This window comes from Serpula lacrymans (genome assembly GCF_000218685.1).
Source record: "Serpula lacrymans var. lacrymans S7.9 unplaced genomic scaffold SERLAscaffold_9, whole genome shotgun sequence".
In the NCBI taxonomy this organism is placed as follows: Eukaryota; Fungi; Basidiomycota; class Agaricomycetes; order Boletales; family Serpulaceae; genus Serpula; species Serpula lacrymans.
Window position 1 is genome coordinate 208,363 of NW_006763298.1, and position 17,598 is coordinate 225,960.

The window sequence follows — 17,598 nt, forward strand, 5'->3', positions numbered from 1 at the left end:
TCTCCTTAATACCACACAGAACGAAAACCAGTGTTGTATCGAATACCATGGTCACTCGAATATCTGCCTATACACAACCACTCTGAATCATCCATAAACTTATATTTTCTTGCCTGTTTCTTGACTTCATGTTTGGCGAATCAGAGTCTGAGAGCCCACGCGTACCCAGTCCATGGGACTCGCTCATTTCCACACCCCCGTCACCGCCGAGGGAGAGGGAAACTCTACAGCGCAACATACCTAAACTCGTACCAGAAGCTGAAGAGGTGAGCCTTCCTCTATGTTTCTCACCGAGAATAGCTTATTTACTCTCTTATTGTCCCAGGGAAATGTAGAGTACAAGCTGCAGTTACTCTCGCCCTCCCCCGCCCGTTTCGCCCGCCTCGTTACGCAACTCAAGTGGCGACTTCTCGAAGGTGGTGGACAGGCATACTACGAACTCGGCGTAGCCGATTCAGGTGCACTCGTCGGCCTTCCACGAATCCAGCTCGAAGAATCCCTAGAAACTCTAGAAATGATGGCCGGAGAGATCGGCGCCTCTGTCATCGTCGTGAAAGAAGTTGAAGTGCCCGCTGAGCTCGCCGACTCGAACGGCTCACCAGGCGACCGCTGGGGCATTAAGCATAGACGCGAGAGAGAATCGCTGATGCTGTCAGTTGAAGATGACTCGGCTACGTCTACTACGGATGCTGACTTTGAAACGGATCTTTCGACGACCGACGTTACAGATGTAGACGACGATCCAATCTCCCCTCAGAAGCCTCGTTCTGACGCCGAAGCGAAGAACAAGTCGGCGGATGATTCCCTATTGGCTATCTTTACCATGGACGCAGAATCAGAAGTTGAGGTCCTAGACGGAGTAGGAGGTTCCGTGTGTGATCCAGCGCCCTTCTCAGTGAATCTCGAAATCGCATCAGTATACAAACCACGCCCAATGCGCCGGCGCGCACACATAGCCTGTACAGGGACAACCATGGCGACTTCCCCACAAACTAAGCATGATAAGCGGATGGTGAACACCAAAACCAAAAAGGCTCCACACCACGTACATCAACTTGCACCCCCCCACTCCACAGATATTACCAATGGTGCGCAGGCCAAGCAGCAACCAAAGGCGCTCAACCGGCGGTTCGGGAGGGACCGTAGACGAGATGCGAAACGAGTGGCGTTGCTAACCCACGTACCGACTGAGCGAGCTGGCCCACTGGCTGGAGTGGAGGGTCATGAGAGGGAGGGACAGGTGGTAGACGAAATCTCAGCTGGTTTGGTGGCAAGGTTGGAATCTCTGCATGTCACTGTGGAGCCGCAGTCCGTTGATTCTACGTTACCTCCTGAGCTGTTGGTGTGTGCATCCGGAGTCGATAGAGAGTCCATGCATTCTCCACCGGTTTCCTACGCCCGTGAAGGTGTAAACAGCACTGTTGGCGAAGAAACAGGAGGTACTAGACTCATCGTCGAAGCTTTAGTCGTGCGCAAGTTGTCGTTGGAGGAAGCCTATTTGGATTTTGGCGGATTTTCTTTGCTCTAATATTTATTGGAATTATGTTGTGTGGTTGTTCAGTTAGATTTTTAGAAGGATCACACAGTTGGAAGAATGATACATTTTACTGCAGGACACTTCACTCAGATAATTTAGATATACTTTGCAGTTCGATGATAATGTGACAATATCAGTACAAGTACTGACTGACAGTTTGGGACTTCGCAATAAGTATGACGATGATAACGGTTAAAATTCACGCTGCCTACAATGTATGATTGGTTGGTGGTGATATATTGCCGATTGCTTTCTGGAAGGTAGATTCTTTCATGCGAGCAAAGGGTGGCATGGGTTCGTTTAAGACCTACGCACACCAAGCAAAGGCGTGAAAACATATAATTCGTGAGCACTGTAGGTAGGTAGTGTATCGTCTGTCTCATTTATGAATGTACAGTTATGGGTGGGACAGTGTGGATAAGGTGGACAGTGGAAGCAGGTTGCCCATTACATAATGACGCAACAGGAGTTTTGCTAGACGAGGGCATGAGTTGGGTGATAGGCAATAGGAAACGAAATGGAGGAGAGGTTGACTGACCTTCTTAGCGGTCTTGTAGAACATCTTGCTCTGTGCAGATAACGCTTGTGACCTGTCTACGAGATTGTCCAGTTTCTCTCCACGCTGCAGAACCGATTCAATGGTTTTATGCTATAGAAGAGACGTTGGATTAGCAATCGGTGCAACTCAATGTAGTGGAGAGCGATGGGAGAAATAAAGATATGTGGGAGGACGTACGAGCACGATCTTCGTCTCATCTAGTTCCTGTTGTACTCGCATGATAGCATCAGCCTGGCGGGGGTCCTGGTACTTCTGGAGATAAGTTTCGATTTCTGGGAAGGGTATCGAGGGAGCAGCAGAGGTGGTGTAGGTCGACTGAGGAACTTTAGTGATGAAATCATCGAGCAGTTTCGCTATAAGCGAGAAAGCGGGGCGGACAGGGTATTCATGGTCCGTGATGATGATACCTGCGACGAACATGTTAGAACGAGTGACAGCGAGGTAAAGAGAAATACGATACCTGCAATATTTTCTGGGCCGCCTCTGTTCCAAACATGTGCAGTGTAGTTGCCTTCTTGTACGCTCTGCCGCTGGGTGGCTTGTGTCCTCTCGACGACAGTGCGAGAGAAGAAGGTCATGAACTCTGCAACGGAGCCGCGCTGGTAGAACGAGAACGAGGAAAGGTCAGACGCTGTCGAGAGCAGCGTGCTCGGGCCTGAGGAAGTCGTCAAGAGAATTGAGAGCGAAAAGATCTTCATCGTGTCGTTGTAGTAGGTAGTAGCAACTGTGATTAGAGGTGATGACTGCGATTGTTCAAGTTATTGTAGCGCCACAGACTCAGGTGCGCATGCTGTAATACCAACTCAGGTAAGAACTACTAGAACGCAATGGTGAGCTTATCACAGTCTACGATTGCATTCATGCACATTGTTGATCATAACAACGCATCATATAGGACGTGGATCCCCTCCAAGATACGGCACCACCCCGACACGCACTCGAATCAGATGACGAGGAAGACGAATACAATCCCGCACCACGTCCTTCTCTTTCTTCCCCAACCCAGCCATCGCCAACCATCAAGATCGTCGGTAAAATCCCTTCCAACACGTCTCTCTACATTGGTTCAGGCCCAGCTGGTCTCGCTTGGGCTAGAGGTGCTGGACTCGGTGAACAGCTAGGCGCGGTGTACGTCAATGAAAAGCAGGTGCGTGTCGGTGGACTGTAGTTCCAACGTGCATGATACATATTATCTATTTTCTCCCTGCTGGAAATATTATCATGGTGCTGATGGAAATGCAGGTAGGACTGTTATTCGTGCCCTCATGGACATCCACCGTCGTCCTCATGTCAGAGATTATGGTCCGTCTGCCCCTATGGGCGATGCACACCTATGCAGAAGCCGTGTTAAATCACTTAAACCCCACCAGGTACGATTTCGCCAAAAGAGTGGTTTCATGAGTTTTGTCTCGGTGTTCAACTGACTCCCTTTCCCCAGCGTCGTACTCCTAGATTCGTACTCCACGCGAACTTACATATCTACAGATCCGGACCCAAATCCATCCGCTGATCCTCCCATACGATACCTCTCTGCAAACTGCACCCCCAATCTGGTCAGTATACTCTTCTATATTTTCCTTCATAAGATAATTTGCTTACTGCCAACTAATCCACTTTTACGCGGAAATGAAATAATAAAAACAAATAGGGCCCCGCAGTTCACCTCTTCGCACTACCCAACCTCCTTCAATCTACGTCCGCCTCCTTCCTGTCCATCCTCCACTTCGGCGCCTTCTCGCCATCGACGTCACCGTCATCCCAACCTGTCAAACCGGCGCCCATTCCAAGTACCCTCCTCCTTCTCCCTAACCCCCAAATCCCACCTCCTGCCCCAACCCAGCTCGCTCCTTCCTCTGCATCGACGCTCGAAAGTCCCAGTCTCTGGTCGGTTGATACGATGCGCGCCGTCCACGCACTGTTACTCGGTGTCCTGGGCCAGAAGGTGACGCCGTGGGAGGAGCGTGACGAAGAGACAACAGGAGGAGCGGGAAAGGATGTAGCCAAGAAAAAGAGGGGAGAGGTGGGTGAGGGAGGGATGTATATCTAGCTTGTTACCGTATTATTTGAAGCTGGGTGAGGAGGAGTAATTTCAAGCGAAGTCGAGGTTTCCAAGGAGGTAATCTCAAAAATAAAATTGTACTGATAATGTACTTCCTATGAACAAAAAACACGGTTTGTGTTTGTGGAATTCAGACTCGAACTGAGGTTGGTAAGGATCTGAGTTTGTCTATCCAGCCTTTAAGCTTTGAGCTTCAAGCTTCAGGTTTGCAGTATCAAACCTTGGTTGCACGTCCTGGTGTTGACTTGGACTCTGTAACATCTTCGTCCCATGCGATATGTACTTGAAGACCAGATAGGAGGATTCGAGCGAAACTTTCAGTCATAGTGACGGTGAACGTTTACATGGTTCGGAAGTTATATTAGTTGGTTCCTGTCCCTGGCGGCGTCTGTGGATGTGAAGATATCCTCTGCTAGCATTTAGGATACAAGTGAGAAAGCTTCATTGGATGGTGTTTATCAACTGCAAGTTGTGCTCGGCTCTTATCCTATCATGATACAGAGAATGACTGTAGAATTCTCATACCTTGGCTGCGAACCATGAAGGCTAACAAAACGTGTATATACCTTGCATCTTAGATGAAAATGTATTCAGACCTTGATTTGGACACGCTGGCCTGGCAAAACGTTGATGAAGGACAAGAAGAAACGAAAAGGGGTCGCAGAAATGAATAAATAGGGCATGAATTCGAGTAATTGTTACTAGTAGCGCTTACTGAAAAGGTCCATTTGTGGACAGACGCCCTTGAGAAGAAAGCTGTCTAAATCCATGCCATGGTTGTCCCAGTCATCGCCATTATCAATATGGTAAGCGTCAAGTCGTGGATAAGTTAAGGTTGTAACCACATTTCCTCTTCTCACCCGTGCACATGCAGTATATCTTCTCCGCATCGCAGAGGTGTCGAGTTCAAGTTCCAGTTTACTAGCAGGCCGTTTTTTTTGTCTACCTCGACAGTGGCATGAGTGTTCCGGTGTCCTCTGTCAGCGACGTCGGGGGTATGGTGGCGCGATCTCATTCTGTCGACGCTCGCTATGGTAGATTCAACGAAGTCCACAGCAATGGTCATCAAGTCAACAATGAAATACACGGCCCTCAAATAAATAGAACGACAATCAACACCTATATTCAACATAATGGTGCGATTGATCTTCTTCAGTGGCACGAACATCGTATAATGTAGCCCGTTCGATAATCCAGCTAAAGAACGCCAGGAACTCACAGACTGGCTCTCTCCTCTGAATTTTCGTCAAACGCAGAGCGAAGTTCGTGGAATTTGGCGAGAGGGAACGGGAGGATGGGTGCTGGAGGATGAGAAATTTAGGCAGTGGCTAAGAGGTGATGTGAAAACCCTTTGGTGCCCTGGTATTCGTAAGTATAATGTTGCGGTCGAAATCAACATGGTCCATTTTGCTGATATGCCGAGTCGACTAGCTGGTGCTGGGAAGACCGTTCTTGCGTAAGTCTAGCGACTGGTCACTGGGATTCATCCCGATCACTATCATGCATTCTTACCAGGTCTTACATTATCGACCATCTTGAGAAGGACAAAAAGGATGATGTGGCTGTGGTCTACGCTTATTGCAGCTACAAGGACCGTTCGAGACAAACTACTTGCAATCTCGTTGCAAGCCTATTGAAACAACTTGTCCAAGATTATTCTGCTACGTTTGGATGCATCAAAGATGAATTCAAACGTCATCGAGAACAAAACTTCCGTCCAACTCTACCAGAGGTTCGCGACATGTTAATCAACGAAATCAAACGATATTCCCGGGTTTTCGTCGTCGTTGACGCTTTGGACGAAATTTCCGAGGATGACGCGGCTCGTTCTGAGATGCTGCATTGTCTGCAGTCTCTGGGAGGTAGCCTATTGGTGACTTCTCGTGACATATCATCGATCAAGGCAGTCCTTCGCGAAGCTCTTCGCATGGACATTCATGCGCACGAAAATGATGTACGCAAGTATATCACAGACCGCATTCGCTTATCGGCACGATTAGACGGGATGTTGGGTGCTGGTTCCTTTAGAGGAGAAATCATTGAGCTGCTGACAAAGGAGAGTCAAGGCATGTGAGCACTTATTAGAGCTATTCTCATGCTTGCCTACACCGGATTTTAACGTGCTAATCTAGGTTTTTGCTATCTCGTTTACATGTGGATCTACTAGCACATAAACTTACTCGAAATGAAGTTCGACTCGCTATTGATAATCTCCCCAAGGAGGTGGGGAGTGCTTACGACGAAACTATGAAACGGATAGATGAAGGTCCACATGGAGAACTGGCTAAGAAAGCCTTCACGTGGATTGTTTTTGCCTTGCGACCGCTGTTGTTCACCGAGCTCCAGGAAGCTCTAGCATTATCAACTGGTCTACGTGAGTTCAGTGCTGATGACCTGGTGGATAAAGCGGCGATAATGGAAGCCTGTGCTGGTATATTAGTTGCTGGTGGCAAAAAAGACGGAGAGAACGATGTATGTCGTTTGGTTCGTAAGTAGTCTGTAGTCTGGCGCATGATCCAAATGTTATTGCTTAAATTTGTGTTCATCAGATTACTCTGCTCAGGAATATCTCGTAAATCGTGGAGATTGGGCTTTTCCAGACCCCCAAGCGCAAATAACTAAAATATGCCTAGCTGCTCTCTCTATCTCACCAAAAAACACACGTCCCGAGAAAAAATCAAAAAATAATAAGTTCCTTGTTTATGCTCGACAAGATTGGGGTCACCATGCGCGTGGGCGGGTCGAGGAGAAAAATGCGACAGTGATTCGCAAATTTTTACGTAGTGACGCAAACGTTAAGAATGCTCTGAAACGCATACATGGCACTCGTTACTTCCACGGGGGATCAGCATTGCATCTGTGTGCCTACTTTGGTCTTTATCAGACTATCGATTACTTGCTGGGGAAAGGCACCGTTTTCGATCGAAGAGACGACTGGAATAGAACGCCACTGTACGTTGCTGCAGAAGAAGGGCATGCCAGAGTGGTGAAGGTACTGCTTGATCGAGGTTTTGACGTCAATTCGAGGAATGATGATGATGAGGATGACACACCGCTTAGTATCGCAGCTGCGAATGGGAGGATAGAGGTTGTTCGAGTACTATTGGCAGAGGATGACATAGATGCCGACCCAAAGGATATGTATGGTTCGACACCGCTCTCGCTAGCGGCTAGGGATGGATACGTGAAGATTGTCAAGCGGTTGTTGGCGAGGGACGAAGTGGAGGTGAACTCGAAGGATAATGGTGGTTGGACGCCGCTCATGCAAGCAGCTTCGGGGGGGCATGTGGAAATCGTCAAGCTGCTATTGGCATGGGACGAAGTGAAAGTGAACTCAAGAAACAAAGACGGTTGGACGCCGCTCATCCACGCAGCGTCGGAGGGGCATACGGAGATCGTCAAGCTGTTGTTAGCAAGGGACGAAGTCGGGGTGAACTCGAAGGATGATGACGGTTGGACGCTGCTCATGCACGCAGCTTCGGGGGGGCATGTAGACATCGTCAAGTTGATGTTGGCAAGGGACGAAGTAAAAGTGAACTCAAAGGATGATGACGGTTGGACGCCGCTCATCCACGCAATTTCGGAGGGGCATATAGAGATCGTTAAGTTGCTGTTGGCAATGAGCAAAGTGGAGGTGAACTTGAAGGATGCCGACGGTTGGACGCCGCTCATGCACGCAGCTTCGGGAGGGCATGTAGACATCGCCAAGCTGCTGTTGGCAAGGGACGAAGTGAAAGTAAACTCGAAGGATAATGACAGTTGGACGCCGCTCATGCACGCAGCTTCGGAGGGGCATGTGGAGATTGTCAAGTTGCTGTTGGCAATGAACAAAGTGCAGGTGAACTCGAAGGATAATGACGGTCAAACACCGCTCTTGAAAGCAGCTAAGGAGGGGCATGAGGAGATTGTCAAGCTGCTATTGGTGAGGGACAAAGCGGAGGCGAACTCAAAGTATGGACACGTGTCAAGGTCCAAGAGTTCAACAGTAGCCACCAGCTAATCCGGAATGACCATCTCTTCAACAGCACTACGTGCATGATGACCCCACTGTGTAGCTGCATAGTGATATAAGGCCCTGCCGCCGGATAACCACTCCCATCTATAGAGGCGATTTGGAAATGGGGGGAATGTCAATAACGATGATAAAATCCTTAGGCGTTCGCTGGTGATCCCTGATCCTTGCATGAGGATTCCAACACGACTATGATGTATATTTCTCGAGATATTGTTGTGCATTGTAGTCTTGTGGAAATAATCATTAGATGCAAACAAAATCAGAGTTACGAGCCAGAAAACTCACGAACTAAACGGAATACAGATTGCTTTTTATCAGCAGCAACCAGGCCAACACAGGCTTCAAGTATAGTGGCTTCGTCCAATAGATCACCCTCACTTCTTTTGGGCTTGTCTGTTGAAAAATCTAGGACGTATCGAAGCTCCAAAACCGATAATGATTGGAGAGCTTTTGGTTATCCACAGGAGAGTGTTTGTAGCGAATGAGCGAAGATCCTCGTCCAAATCGTTAATCCGGCTCATCGATACATCATAAACACTTTTCATCTCCATGGACAAACACTAGAGCATCTGTGACGGCCTAACGGGTAAGTGTGGAAGCTAACAAGTCCAATTGTAGGCGAGGTAAAAAAAACCTGAAGTCAAATATCAGATTGAGCAAGATTCAGGGTTAACGTGTCACCTGCCGATCTGCTCAAAAATCTCTGCTCTTAGTTGAAAATCGCCAGCTACACACTTGCCCAGTCGTGTCCCTAGATGGATACGGCTTTCAATATACTTTTGTATATCGCTTGTATGTGCTCATATGTCCATACGTTGGGCGTCACAAAGAAGGTCACCAATTGGCGCGATGTCATGCGAAGTCACCAGTAAACTAGCTCCGAGCGCATTGAGCCTACAGAGTAGCTCATAAGGGACGTGGCCATCCTCCGGAACTTCGTCCATAACATCCACAATAACAAAGACCCTGGAAAACGACTGTATTTCCGAGATCAGTGTATCATGAAACTCAGATAGATTTGGGCGAAAACTATATTGTTCGTGATAGTGGTACTGGATTTAACGCTGTAGAAAGTGGAAATATAGCCTTCAACAAGTTGTTTCAAAAGATTTGCGAGAAGGTCAGACACTGCCTGCCTTGCTTTGTCTTTATAGTTGCAATAGATGTAAGACATAGCGATGCCATCGGTTTTATGTTGTTCGGCAAGAAATTTGACCATGGATGATCTGGAAAAGTCTATGATTTTAACAAAGATGAATATCTGATGTTTGACGAGGTGCTTACGCAAGAACGGATTTCCCAGAACCAGCTAGTAGATTGAATCCATTAGCTAACTAAAAGACCATTGTGTGGTGATGAGAAGACTACTACGAATCCCAGGACACCATAGTGTTTTCGTATTCCCTTGATGCCACTCCTTAAACTTGTATTCCTCGAATACCCAGCCACAAGTCCATTCTTGACGGTTTGCATAAATGTCGTTCTGGGTTTGTCGGAAGTTGAGGGGAGAGAGCCATGTAACAAGCTGCTGGGGGTCACGAGCTGGTTATTCGCATTGTATAGGTATCACTGTAGGATAGAAATACGGTAAGCCCAAGGGCCTTTGTGGATTGGGTCGATGTATGTGAGACCTCCGGTGATGTTGATTTACTGACCGTGAATTTCGTTGAAGGTGCTGTGGCGAGCATCGACAGTGCGAGCCTGCGCCACCAAATCAGCGACACAGTTATAGTCATCGTTCGCTGAGTGCGAAGATGGCTGGAGGTTCGTGTTAGTTCCGCTCTAGCGTCTTGATGATATTTGGAATCGTGAAGTGGTGAGGTTCATCAAGCTACCAGGGATGTTTATCTAGTTAGTCACCATATTTGAAGCCAGGTGAGGTGGGGTGGTTTCCAAAGTCAAGGTTTCCAAGGAAGTAATTTCATAAAGAAGACTGCTGATCATGTATGAACGAAGAACGCGTCCTGCGTTTGTGGAGTTCAAACGCGAGCTGAGGAGGTCGATGTTTTGATGATATGTAGAGCTTGATTAACTAAGCTTACACGGTGATAGCAGTATGCTTCAAGGGTGAGATAGATTACCATTCGAGCGAAGTCTTCAAAATCACGGTGAGCGTTTGCATGATCCGAAAAATGTATTAGCTGGTTCCTGCCCCTGTCTGTGGGTGTGAAAACGAAATCTCTGCGGTTAGTGGATCGACAAGATTCATGTTGATGCCATATCACGTTCGACACGGACGGGAGAGACCATACGCATCACCGTTAGTTTAGATTGCTCACCACAACCGTAGTCTTGCTGCTCGCTGTTTGATGAAGGTGTATCATTCCAAAATTTCCAAAACTAGCTTATTTCAATAGGACGGATCCCACGCTCAATTGCAAAAAAGAACTGAAGAAATAGAGAACAATAACCTGAGCTTGCGTGTATCCATAGTTGATAGCGTACACGAATCCATTGGAGCAAAAGACATCGCGCGTTTGAAGATAAAGTTCAGTCTTCGCCAGTTTGATGACAGCAAGGTCCGCAAAGTCCACTGGGCAGGATACGATCTGGAAGTCATCAACAAGGTATCCTTTAGGTGGGCAAAGACGTGCACTTTCTCTTGAGTGGCGATTGGACTGACATATCGCAGGCACTCGGGGAGTAATGTATTTGGTGTAGGTATAGGCACTGAACTATTGCTGTAGTTGATCTGGGGTAGATGAGGGGATGAGAGTAACTTGGTTATGCCTGAAATTGACGCTAGGCAAACTTTATTGGTAGGCCAGCTGGTCATAACAATTTCGGAAAGGCACTATCTAAATGTGTGATTCGAGAAGGGTATCGTTTGCTTGGCAGTATTGTCAGTGACATATTTAACGAAAATGGTGAAGAAAGCAGCCTCGTGATATACCGGCAGTGAGACTCATCGCATGTACGATATCCAAGTATCCTCTGCTAACATTGAGGACACAAGTGAGGAAGCTTCCTTGGACGGCGTTTGATAACTGCAAATTGTGTTTGGCTGCTATCAGGATACAGAGAATAATTGTAGATTTCTCATACCTTGGCCGCGACATGAAGACCGATGAAACGCGTATACTTTGCATCTTAGATGAACATGTAGTCAAACACATTGGCCTGGCAAGACATTCCGGGTATTGTCAATGTCAGCGCCTGCTGAAAAGGTATCTGTGGACTACGCACTTTAATTCCGCTGATAGTCGTGCGTTTGAAGCATTCCAAGATCATGAATATCAGTCCTGTAGCTATCAGATATAAGATCAGTCTATTGCAGTAAATCAAAGATACTGACAGACGTCCTTGATAAGGAATATGCCGAGATCCATGCCATGGGTCCCAGTCATCACCATTATAATTATCAGTATGGTGGGCGTCAAGTCGTAAATTAAACTTGCACAGCCTATATGTAACCACATTTTCTCTTCTATTTGTCCACGCTATATGATAAACTAGAGTATCTTCGCCCCATCGATCGCAGAAACATCGAATCTCAGTTCACTGGCGCTGCCAGCCACCCGCCCGCCCGCCTCGCCCTCGTGCAGGCTAGCAGGTCGTTTCTATTCGTCGAGACCTCACAAGTGACATGAGTGTTCCGGGGTCCTCGCTCTCGCGTGTTGGCGGTGTTGATGTCAAGGGCATGGTGGCGCGATCTCATTCTGTCGACGCTCGCTATGGTAGATTCAACGAAGTCCATGGCGATGGCCATCAAGTCAACAACGAAAACCATGGCCCTGAAACAAATCAACAGTCTAACTCTGTCGACGTTCATGACCATGGCTATCAAACCAACAACGAAGACCATGGCCCTGAAACAAATCAGCCATCTAATCCTGTCGACGCTCGGTATGGCAAATTCAACGAAGTTTATGGCAATGGTTATCAAATAAACAACGACGTCCATGGCTGTCAAATCAACAACAAAATCCATGCCTTTCAAGCAATTCACACGCTGAACCACTATACTCAAGATAACGGTAAGGACAATATATCTTCCCCGGTGGCTTGAAAGTAGTCTAATATATTTACAATGAAGTCCATGCCTATCAAACAAATCAAACGACGATCAAACACTATACTCAAGATAACTGTATGATATATTTTCGTCTTCGGCCTGAATGTAGTCTGATTATAATGCAGTTGATAGTTCGGCTACCTTGAAAGAACGCCAGGAATTCGAAAACTGGCTGTCTCCTCTGAATTTTCGTCAAAGGCAGAGCGAAGTTCGTGAGACTTGGCGAGAGGGAACGGGAGGATGGGTGCTCGATGATGAGAGGTTCAAATTGTGGCAGAAAGGAGATGTGAAAACGCTTTGGTGCCCTGGGATTCGTAAGTATCATAAATTATAATCGCGGTTTACATGGTCCTTTCCCTAATATGCCGAATCAACTAGCGGGTGCCGGGAAGACTGTTCTTGCGTAAGTCCTGCAGCAAATCAGTTATCTTAAGCAGTCATCACGTACGCCTCTACTAGATCATACATCATTAACCATCTCGAGAAGAACAAAAAGGACGATGTGGCTGTGGTTTACGCTTATTGCAGCTATAACGACCGTTCAAGGCAAACTGCTTGTAACCTTGTTGCAAGCCTGCTGAAGCAGCTTGTACAAGACTTCCCCCAAACGTTCGGGCGCATCAAAAGTAAATTCAAACGTCATCGAGAACAAGACTTTCGTCCAACTCTATCCGAGGTTCGCGACACTTTGATCGACGAAATCAAACAATACTCCCAGGTCTTCATCGTTGTCGACGCGTTAGACGAAGTTACCGAGGATGATGATACTCGTTCTGAGATACTGCGCTGTCTGAAATCTCTGGAAGGTAGCTTGTTGGTGACTTCTCGTGACATGTCATTGATCAAGGTGGTCCTTCGTGATGCTCTTCACATGGATATCAGTGCGCATGAAGATGATGTACGCAACTATATCACAGACCGCATCTGCTTACGGACACAATTGAACGAGATGTTGGGTGATGGAGCCTTTAGAGGAGAATTTATTGAGCGGCTGACAAAAGAGGGTCAAGGCATGTGAGTACTCATTGGAGTTATTCCTATTCTTTCACACGCCAGATTTTAACATAATAGTCAAGGTTCCTGCTATCTCGCCTGCACGTGGATCTACTAGCACACAAACTTACTCGTAATGAGGTCCGATGCGCTCTTGATAATCTCCCCAAGGAGGTGGGAAGTGCTTACGACGAAACCATGAAACGGATAGATGAAGGCCGACATAGAGAACTAGTGAAGAAAGCCATGACGTGGATTGTTTTTGCCTCCCGACCACTGTTTTTCACGGAGCTCCAGGAAGCTATAGCCTTTTCAACTGGTCTGCGTAAGATCAGTGCTGATGATCTGATGGCTAAAGCGACGATATTGGACGCCTGTGCTGGTATACTCATTGCTGATGGAGAGAACAATGTATGCCGCTTGGTCCGTAAGTAATCTGGTGCATGATCTAAACGTTATTGCTTAAATCTGTTTTCATCAGATTACTCTGCTCATGAATATCTCGTCAAACGCGGAGATTGGGCTTTCCCAGATCCCAAAGTGCAAATCACCAATATATGCCTTGACTCTCTCTGTATGCTTTCACCGAAAGAAGCACATCCTGCAGACGTTTCCCGCAGCCAAGACTTCATCGTTTATGCGCGACAAAATTGGGGCCATCATGCACGGAGTGTCGAGAAGACAATTCCGATGGTGATTCGCGACTTTCTAGGCTGTGAGGCGAATATTGAAAATGCCCTAGAACACATGTATGGCCCTGATTCTCGTTACTTCGACGGGGGTTCAGCATTGCATTTGTGTGCCTACTTCGGCCTTTATCAGACTATCGATCATTTGTTGGGGAACAACGTTGCTGTCGAGAGAGGAGACAAAAAGAGTAGAACACCACTTTACATTGCCGCGGAAGAAGGGCATGACAAAATAGTAAAGCTACTGCTTGATCGAGGTCATGATGTCAATTCGAAGAATGACACTTGCTATGACACGCCACTTGGTATCGCAGCTCGGAACGGGCGGATAGAGGTGGTTCGAGTGCTGTTGGCGAGGGACAAAGTTGACGTGGATTCAAAGGACAATTACGGTTGGACACCACTCAAGAGAGCAGCTCATCAGGGACATGTGGACATCGTCGAGCTGCTTTTGGCGAGGGACGAAGTTGACGTGAATTCAAAGGACAATGAAGGTTGGATATCGCTCTCGTTAGCAGCTAGCCAGGGACATGTGGAGATCGTCAAGCTGCTGTTGGCGAGGGACAAAGTTGACGGGGATTCAAAGAACAATGACGGTTTGACACCGCTCTCGTTGGCAGCTGGCCAGGGGCATGTGGAGATTGTCAAGCTGCTGTTGGCGAGGGACAAAGTTGACGTGGATTCAAAGGACAACGACGGTTGGACACCGCTCTCGTTAGCAGCTAGCCAGGGACATGTGGAGACCGTTAAGCTGCTGTTGGCAAGAAACGAAGTTGACGTGGATTCAAAGAACGATAACGGATGGACGCCGCTCTCGTTAGCAGCTCGCCAGGGACATGTGGAAATCATCAAGCTGCTGTTGGCAAGGGACAAAGTTGACGTGGATTCAAAGGACAATGACGGTTGGACACCCCTCTCGTTAGCAGCTAGCCAGGGATATGTGGAGATCGTCAAGCTGCTGTTGACGAGGAACGAAGTTGACGTGAATTCGAAAGACAATGACGATTGGACACCGCTCTCGAGAGCAGCTTACCAGGGATATGTGGAGATCGTCGAGCTGCTGTTGGCGAGGGACAAAGTTGACGTGAATTCAAAGAGCATTAACGGTTGGACACCGCTCTCGTCAGCAGCTAGCCAGGGACATGTGGAGATCGTCAAGCTGCTGTTGGCGAGGGACAAGGTTGACGTGGATTCAAAGGACAATGAAGATTGGACACCCCTTTCGTCAGCAGTTCACCAGCGACATGTGGAGATTGTCAAGCTGCTGTTGGCGCGGGACAAAGTTGACGTAAATTCAAAGAACAATGGCGGTTTGACACCACTCTCATTTGCAGCTCAACAGGGACATCTGGAGATCGTCAAGCTGCTGTTGGCGAGGGACAAAGTTGATGTGGATTCAAAGGACAAGTATGGTTGGACACCGCTCTCGAGAGCAGCTTACCAGGGACATGTGGAAATCGTCAAGCTACTGTTAGCGAAGAACACAGTTGACGTGGATTCAAAGGACCATGAAGGTTGGACGCCGCTCGAGAGAGCAGCTCACCAGGGACATGTGGAGATGGTCAAACTGCTGTTGGCGAGGGACAAAGTTGACGTGGATTTAAAGGACAATGAAGGTTGGACACCGCTTAAGAGAGCAGCTCACCAGGGACATGTGGAGATTGTCAAGCTACTGTTGGCGAGGAACGAAGTGGATGTGAACGAGAACAATCATATCGGTTGGACAGCACTTACTTCAGCGGCTAATAAGGGGCATCTGGAGGTCGTCAAGCTACTGTTGGAAAAAGATGGAGTTGATATGGACTCAAGGGAGAATGATGGTTGGACGCCGCTCACGCAAGCAGCTTTCGGGGGGCATGTGGAGATCGTCAAGTTTCTGTTGGCGAAGGATGAAGTTGATATGAACTCAAAGGACAATGATGGACGGACACCGTTCTGGTATGCCGCTCAGGAGGGGCAGGTGGAGGTCGTAAAGCTAATGTTGGCCATTGATGGTGTGGATATCGACTCGCAGGACCACGAAGGTTGGACGCCGCTCTCACGTGCAGCGCATCAAGGGAAGGCCGAAGTTGTCGAGCTACTATTAACGAGGTATGACGTAGAAGTTAACTCGCACAAGGATTGTGATTCCACACCGTACACTCCTACAGCTAATCAAGGGGAAGCACAGTTCCCATTCTCCGAGACATGTATGCTACTGGCTTTCTCGTTCCGAGCTCCTTACCACAAGGAATTAGCCCGTTTGCTTGTCAAAAGGGCTTCGGTAAACTTCAACGTCAACTGGAAAGATCAGAGTGGTTTTACACCCCTTTGGATAGCGACCTGGCATGGTGATGAAAAGACCGCGAAACTTCTATTGGCTTGCAGCGGGGTTGACGTGAACATGTTTCCGACAGACAGCAGTGTACCGCCATTATGGGCTGCTGCGTACCGTGCTTTTAGCGAATTGGACGAGATCTTGGACACGAGTTCTTCCATCTATCAAGGTGTAGATAGCGACGACGTCAACTGTGGAAAGAGGTAAGCCCCAATAATAGTGATATTACCGTTACCAGTAGTATTTTAAATGATGATATATATTACAGTAACGACCTTCAGAGCGTCGAGAATTCTGGTTTCCAGCAAGGGAATGAGGCAGTATTGAGGTTGCTGCTCGAAAGATCCGACGTTGATGTGAACTGGAAAAACAAGAATGGGGAAACACTCCTTTGTATAGCAGCAAAAAACGGATGCGTCTCTCTCGTAAAGCAATTACTCTCTAGAGATGACATCGACGCGAATTTGCAAGATGATAATGGAGACTCATCACTGCACCGTGCAGTACGTTCTGGACACAAGGAGGTGGCCGCTTTACTTGTGGCATGTGATGACATTGCACTCAATCTGAAGAATGCTTTGGGTCAAACTCCCCTTCATTGTGCCATCGTGTCACAAGACAGTGAGGAACATGAACTATGGGATGCTTGTACACAAGAGGGGATTGTGCAGCTTCTTCTTTCTCACGACGACATTCGCGTCGACTTGGAGGACGACAGTGGATTTACACCTTTAATGCTTGCGCGCCCTATTGAAAGATTAGGCGTAGTGAATTTGATTGAACAACACCTCAACGCGAGCCTTAGGGATAAAGCGAGGGCACAATTCGAAGGCGTGGAACGGAACTGCGTCAACGTGCGAGATGGTTTTTCGTTCCAGGATGATACATCAGAGACTTATTACACAGCCTTGGATGAGATGTCAGATACTTATTACACTACCATGGATGAGGTATTAGAAATTACGGAGCAGTAAACTGCAGTGCGGCGTCAATATTGATAGTAGAGGTACCCGTCTTGCGTGGATGACCTTGTTCGAGTGGCTGACGTTTTTTCTAGATTTTCCTGGCTGTCCTCCTAGTGTTCCCCCTGCAATTAATCGAGTGGTTCCGCACCTCTCTTACTGTTTTACACCGTTGCTTATTTATCTGGTCTGTGCTTATGTTGATCTTGGGTCTTGTGCGGTATATTCTAGAAAGATCTGTAGTGCTATATTCGCGTACAATGAGATGGATATATCAAGGGACAGTGTCAATCTACTCGAGTCGTTTTTCATGTAATAATTAATACGAGTCTCGTTTAATAATATCGATCAAGACTTACTCGGTCGATAATTATTTGAAACTAGCATCTTCTAGCAGAGACCGAAACCACGTCAAATTCTGAGTACTTCGACTGAAGACAAAAAACCGCGTA

At 47.4% G+C, this 17,598-nt stretch overlaps 8 protein-coding genes across 8 annotated transcripts; 3 read left to right on the forward strand and 5 right to left on the reverse strand.

The window, feature by feature from the left end:
- Positions 1 to 88: 88 nt before the first annotated feature.
- Positions 89 to 1,696, forward strand: SERLADRAFT_416385 (uncharacterized protein; the record flags this gene model as incomplete). Its single annotated transcript, XM_007319932.1, has 2 exons — positions 89 to 266; positions 326 to 1,696. The coding sequence occupies 2 exons, from the start codon at positions 129 to 131 to the stop codon at positions 1,526 to 1,528; spliced, it is 1,341 nt and encodes a 446-aa protein (XP_007319994.1).
- Positions 1,697 to 1,819: 123 nt separating this feature from the next.
- On the reverse strand, positions 1,820 to 2,861 carry SERLADRAFT_471141 (uncharacterized protein; the record flags this gene model as incomplete). Its single annotated transcript, XM_007319933.1, has 4 exons — positions 1,820 to 2,011; positions 2,076 to 2,186; positions 2,274 to 2,503; positions 2,557 to 2,861. The coding sequence occupies 4 exons, from the start codon at positions 2,792 to 2,794 to the stop codon at positions 1,985 to 1,987; spliced, it is 606 nt and encodes a 201-aa protein (XP_007319995.1).
- A 2,040-nt stretch (positions 2,862 to 4,901) lies between these two features.
- SERLADRAFT_393340 (uncharacterized protein) lies at positions 4,902 to 5,421 on the reverse strand (the record flags this gene model as incomplete). Its single annotated transcript, XM_007319934.1, has 3 exons — positions 4,902 to 4,961; positions 5,030 to 5,291; positions 5,352 to 5,421. Coding segments are annotated over 2 exons (200 nt in total), but the record flags the coding sequence as incomplete, so codon positions are not given.
- A 518-nt stretch (positions 5,422 to 5,939) lies between these two features.
- Positions 5,940 to 6,553, forward strand: SERLADRAFT_471143 (uncharacterized protein; the record flags this gene model as incomplete). Its single annotated transcript, XM_007319935.1, has 2 exons — positions 5,940 to 6,225; positions 6,288 to 6,553. Coding segments are annotated over 2 exons (501 nt in total), but the record flags the coding sequence as incomplete, so codon positions are not given.
- Positions 6,554 to 7,851: 1,298 nt separating this feature from the next.
- On the reverse strand, positions 7,852 to 8,428 carry SERLADRAFT_471147 (uncharacterized protein; the record flags this gene model as incomplete). The annotated part of the gene is made up of 1 exon (XM_007319936.1): positions 7,852 to 8,428. One exon carries the CDS (start codon positions 8,389 to 8,391, stop codon positions 8,152 to 8,154), a length of 240 nt encoding a protein of 79 aa, XP_007319998.1.
- A 542-nt stretch (positions 8,429 to 8,970) lies between these two features.
- Positions 8,971 to 9,906, reverse strand: SERLADRAFT_439524 (uncharacterized protein; the record flags this gene model as incomplete). The annotated part of the gene is made up of 5 exons (XM_007319937.1): positions 8,971 to 9,147; positions 9,201 to 9,396; positions 9,455 to 9,479; positions 9,542 to 9,698; positions 9,757 to 9,906. 5 exons carry the CDS (start codon positions 9,904 to 9,906, stop codon positions 8,971 to 8,973), a joined length of 705 nt encoding a protein of 234 aa, XP_007319999.1.
- A 609-nt stretch (positions 9,907 to 10,515) lies between these two features.
- Positions 10,516 to 10,888, reverse strand: SERLADRAFT_393347 (uncharacterized protein; the record flags this gene model as incomplete). The annotated part of the gene is made up of 2 exons (XM_007319938.1): positions 10,516 to 10,742; positions 10,807 to 10,888. Coding segments are annotated over 2 exons (309 nt in total), but the record flags the coding sequence as incomplete, so codon positions are not given.
- A 944-nt stretch (positions 10,889 to 11,832) lies between these two features.
- On the forward strand, positions 11,833 to 12,450 carry SERLADRAFT_393348 (uncharacterized protein; the record flags this gene model as incomplete). The annotated part of the gene is given in 4 exon segments (XM_007319939.1): positions 11,833 to 12,147; positions 12,207 to 12,258; positions 12,277 to 12,279; positions 12,311 to 12,450. Coding segments are annotated over 3 exon segments (182 nt in total), but the record flags the coding sequence as incomplete, so codon positions are not given.
- Positions 12,451 to 17,598: the final 5,148 nt, after the last annotated feature.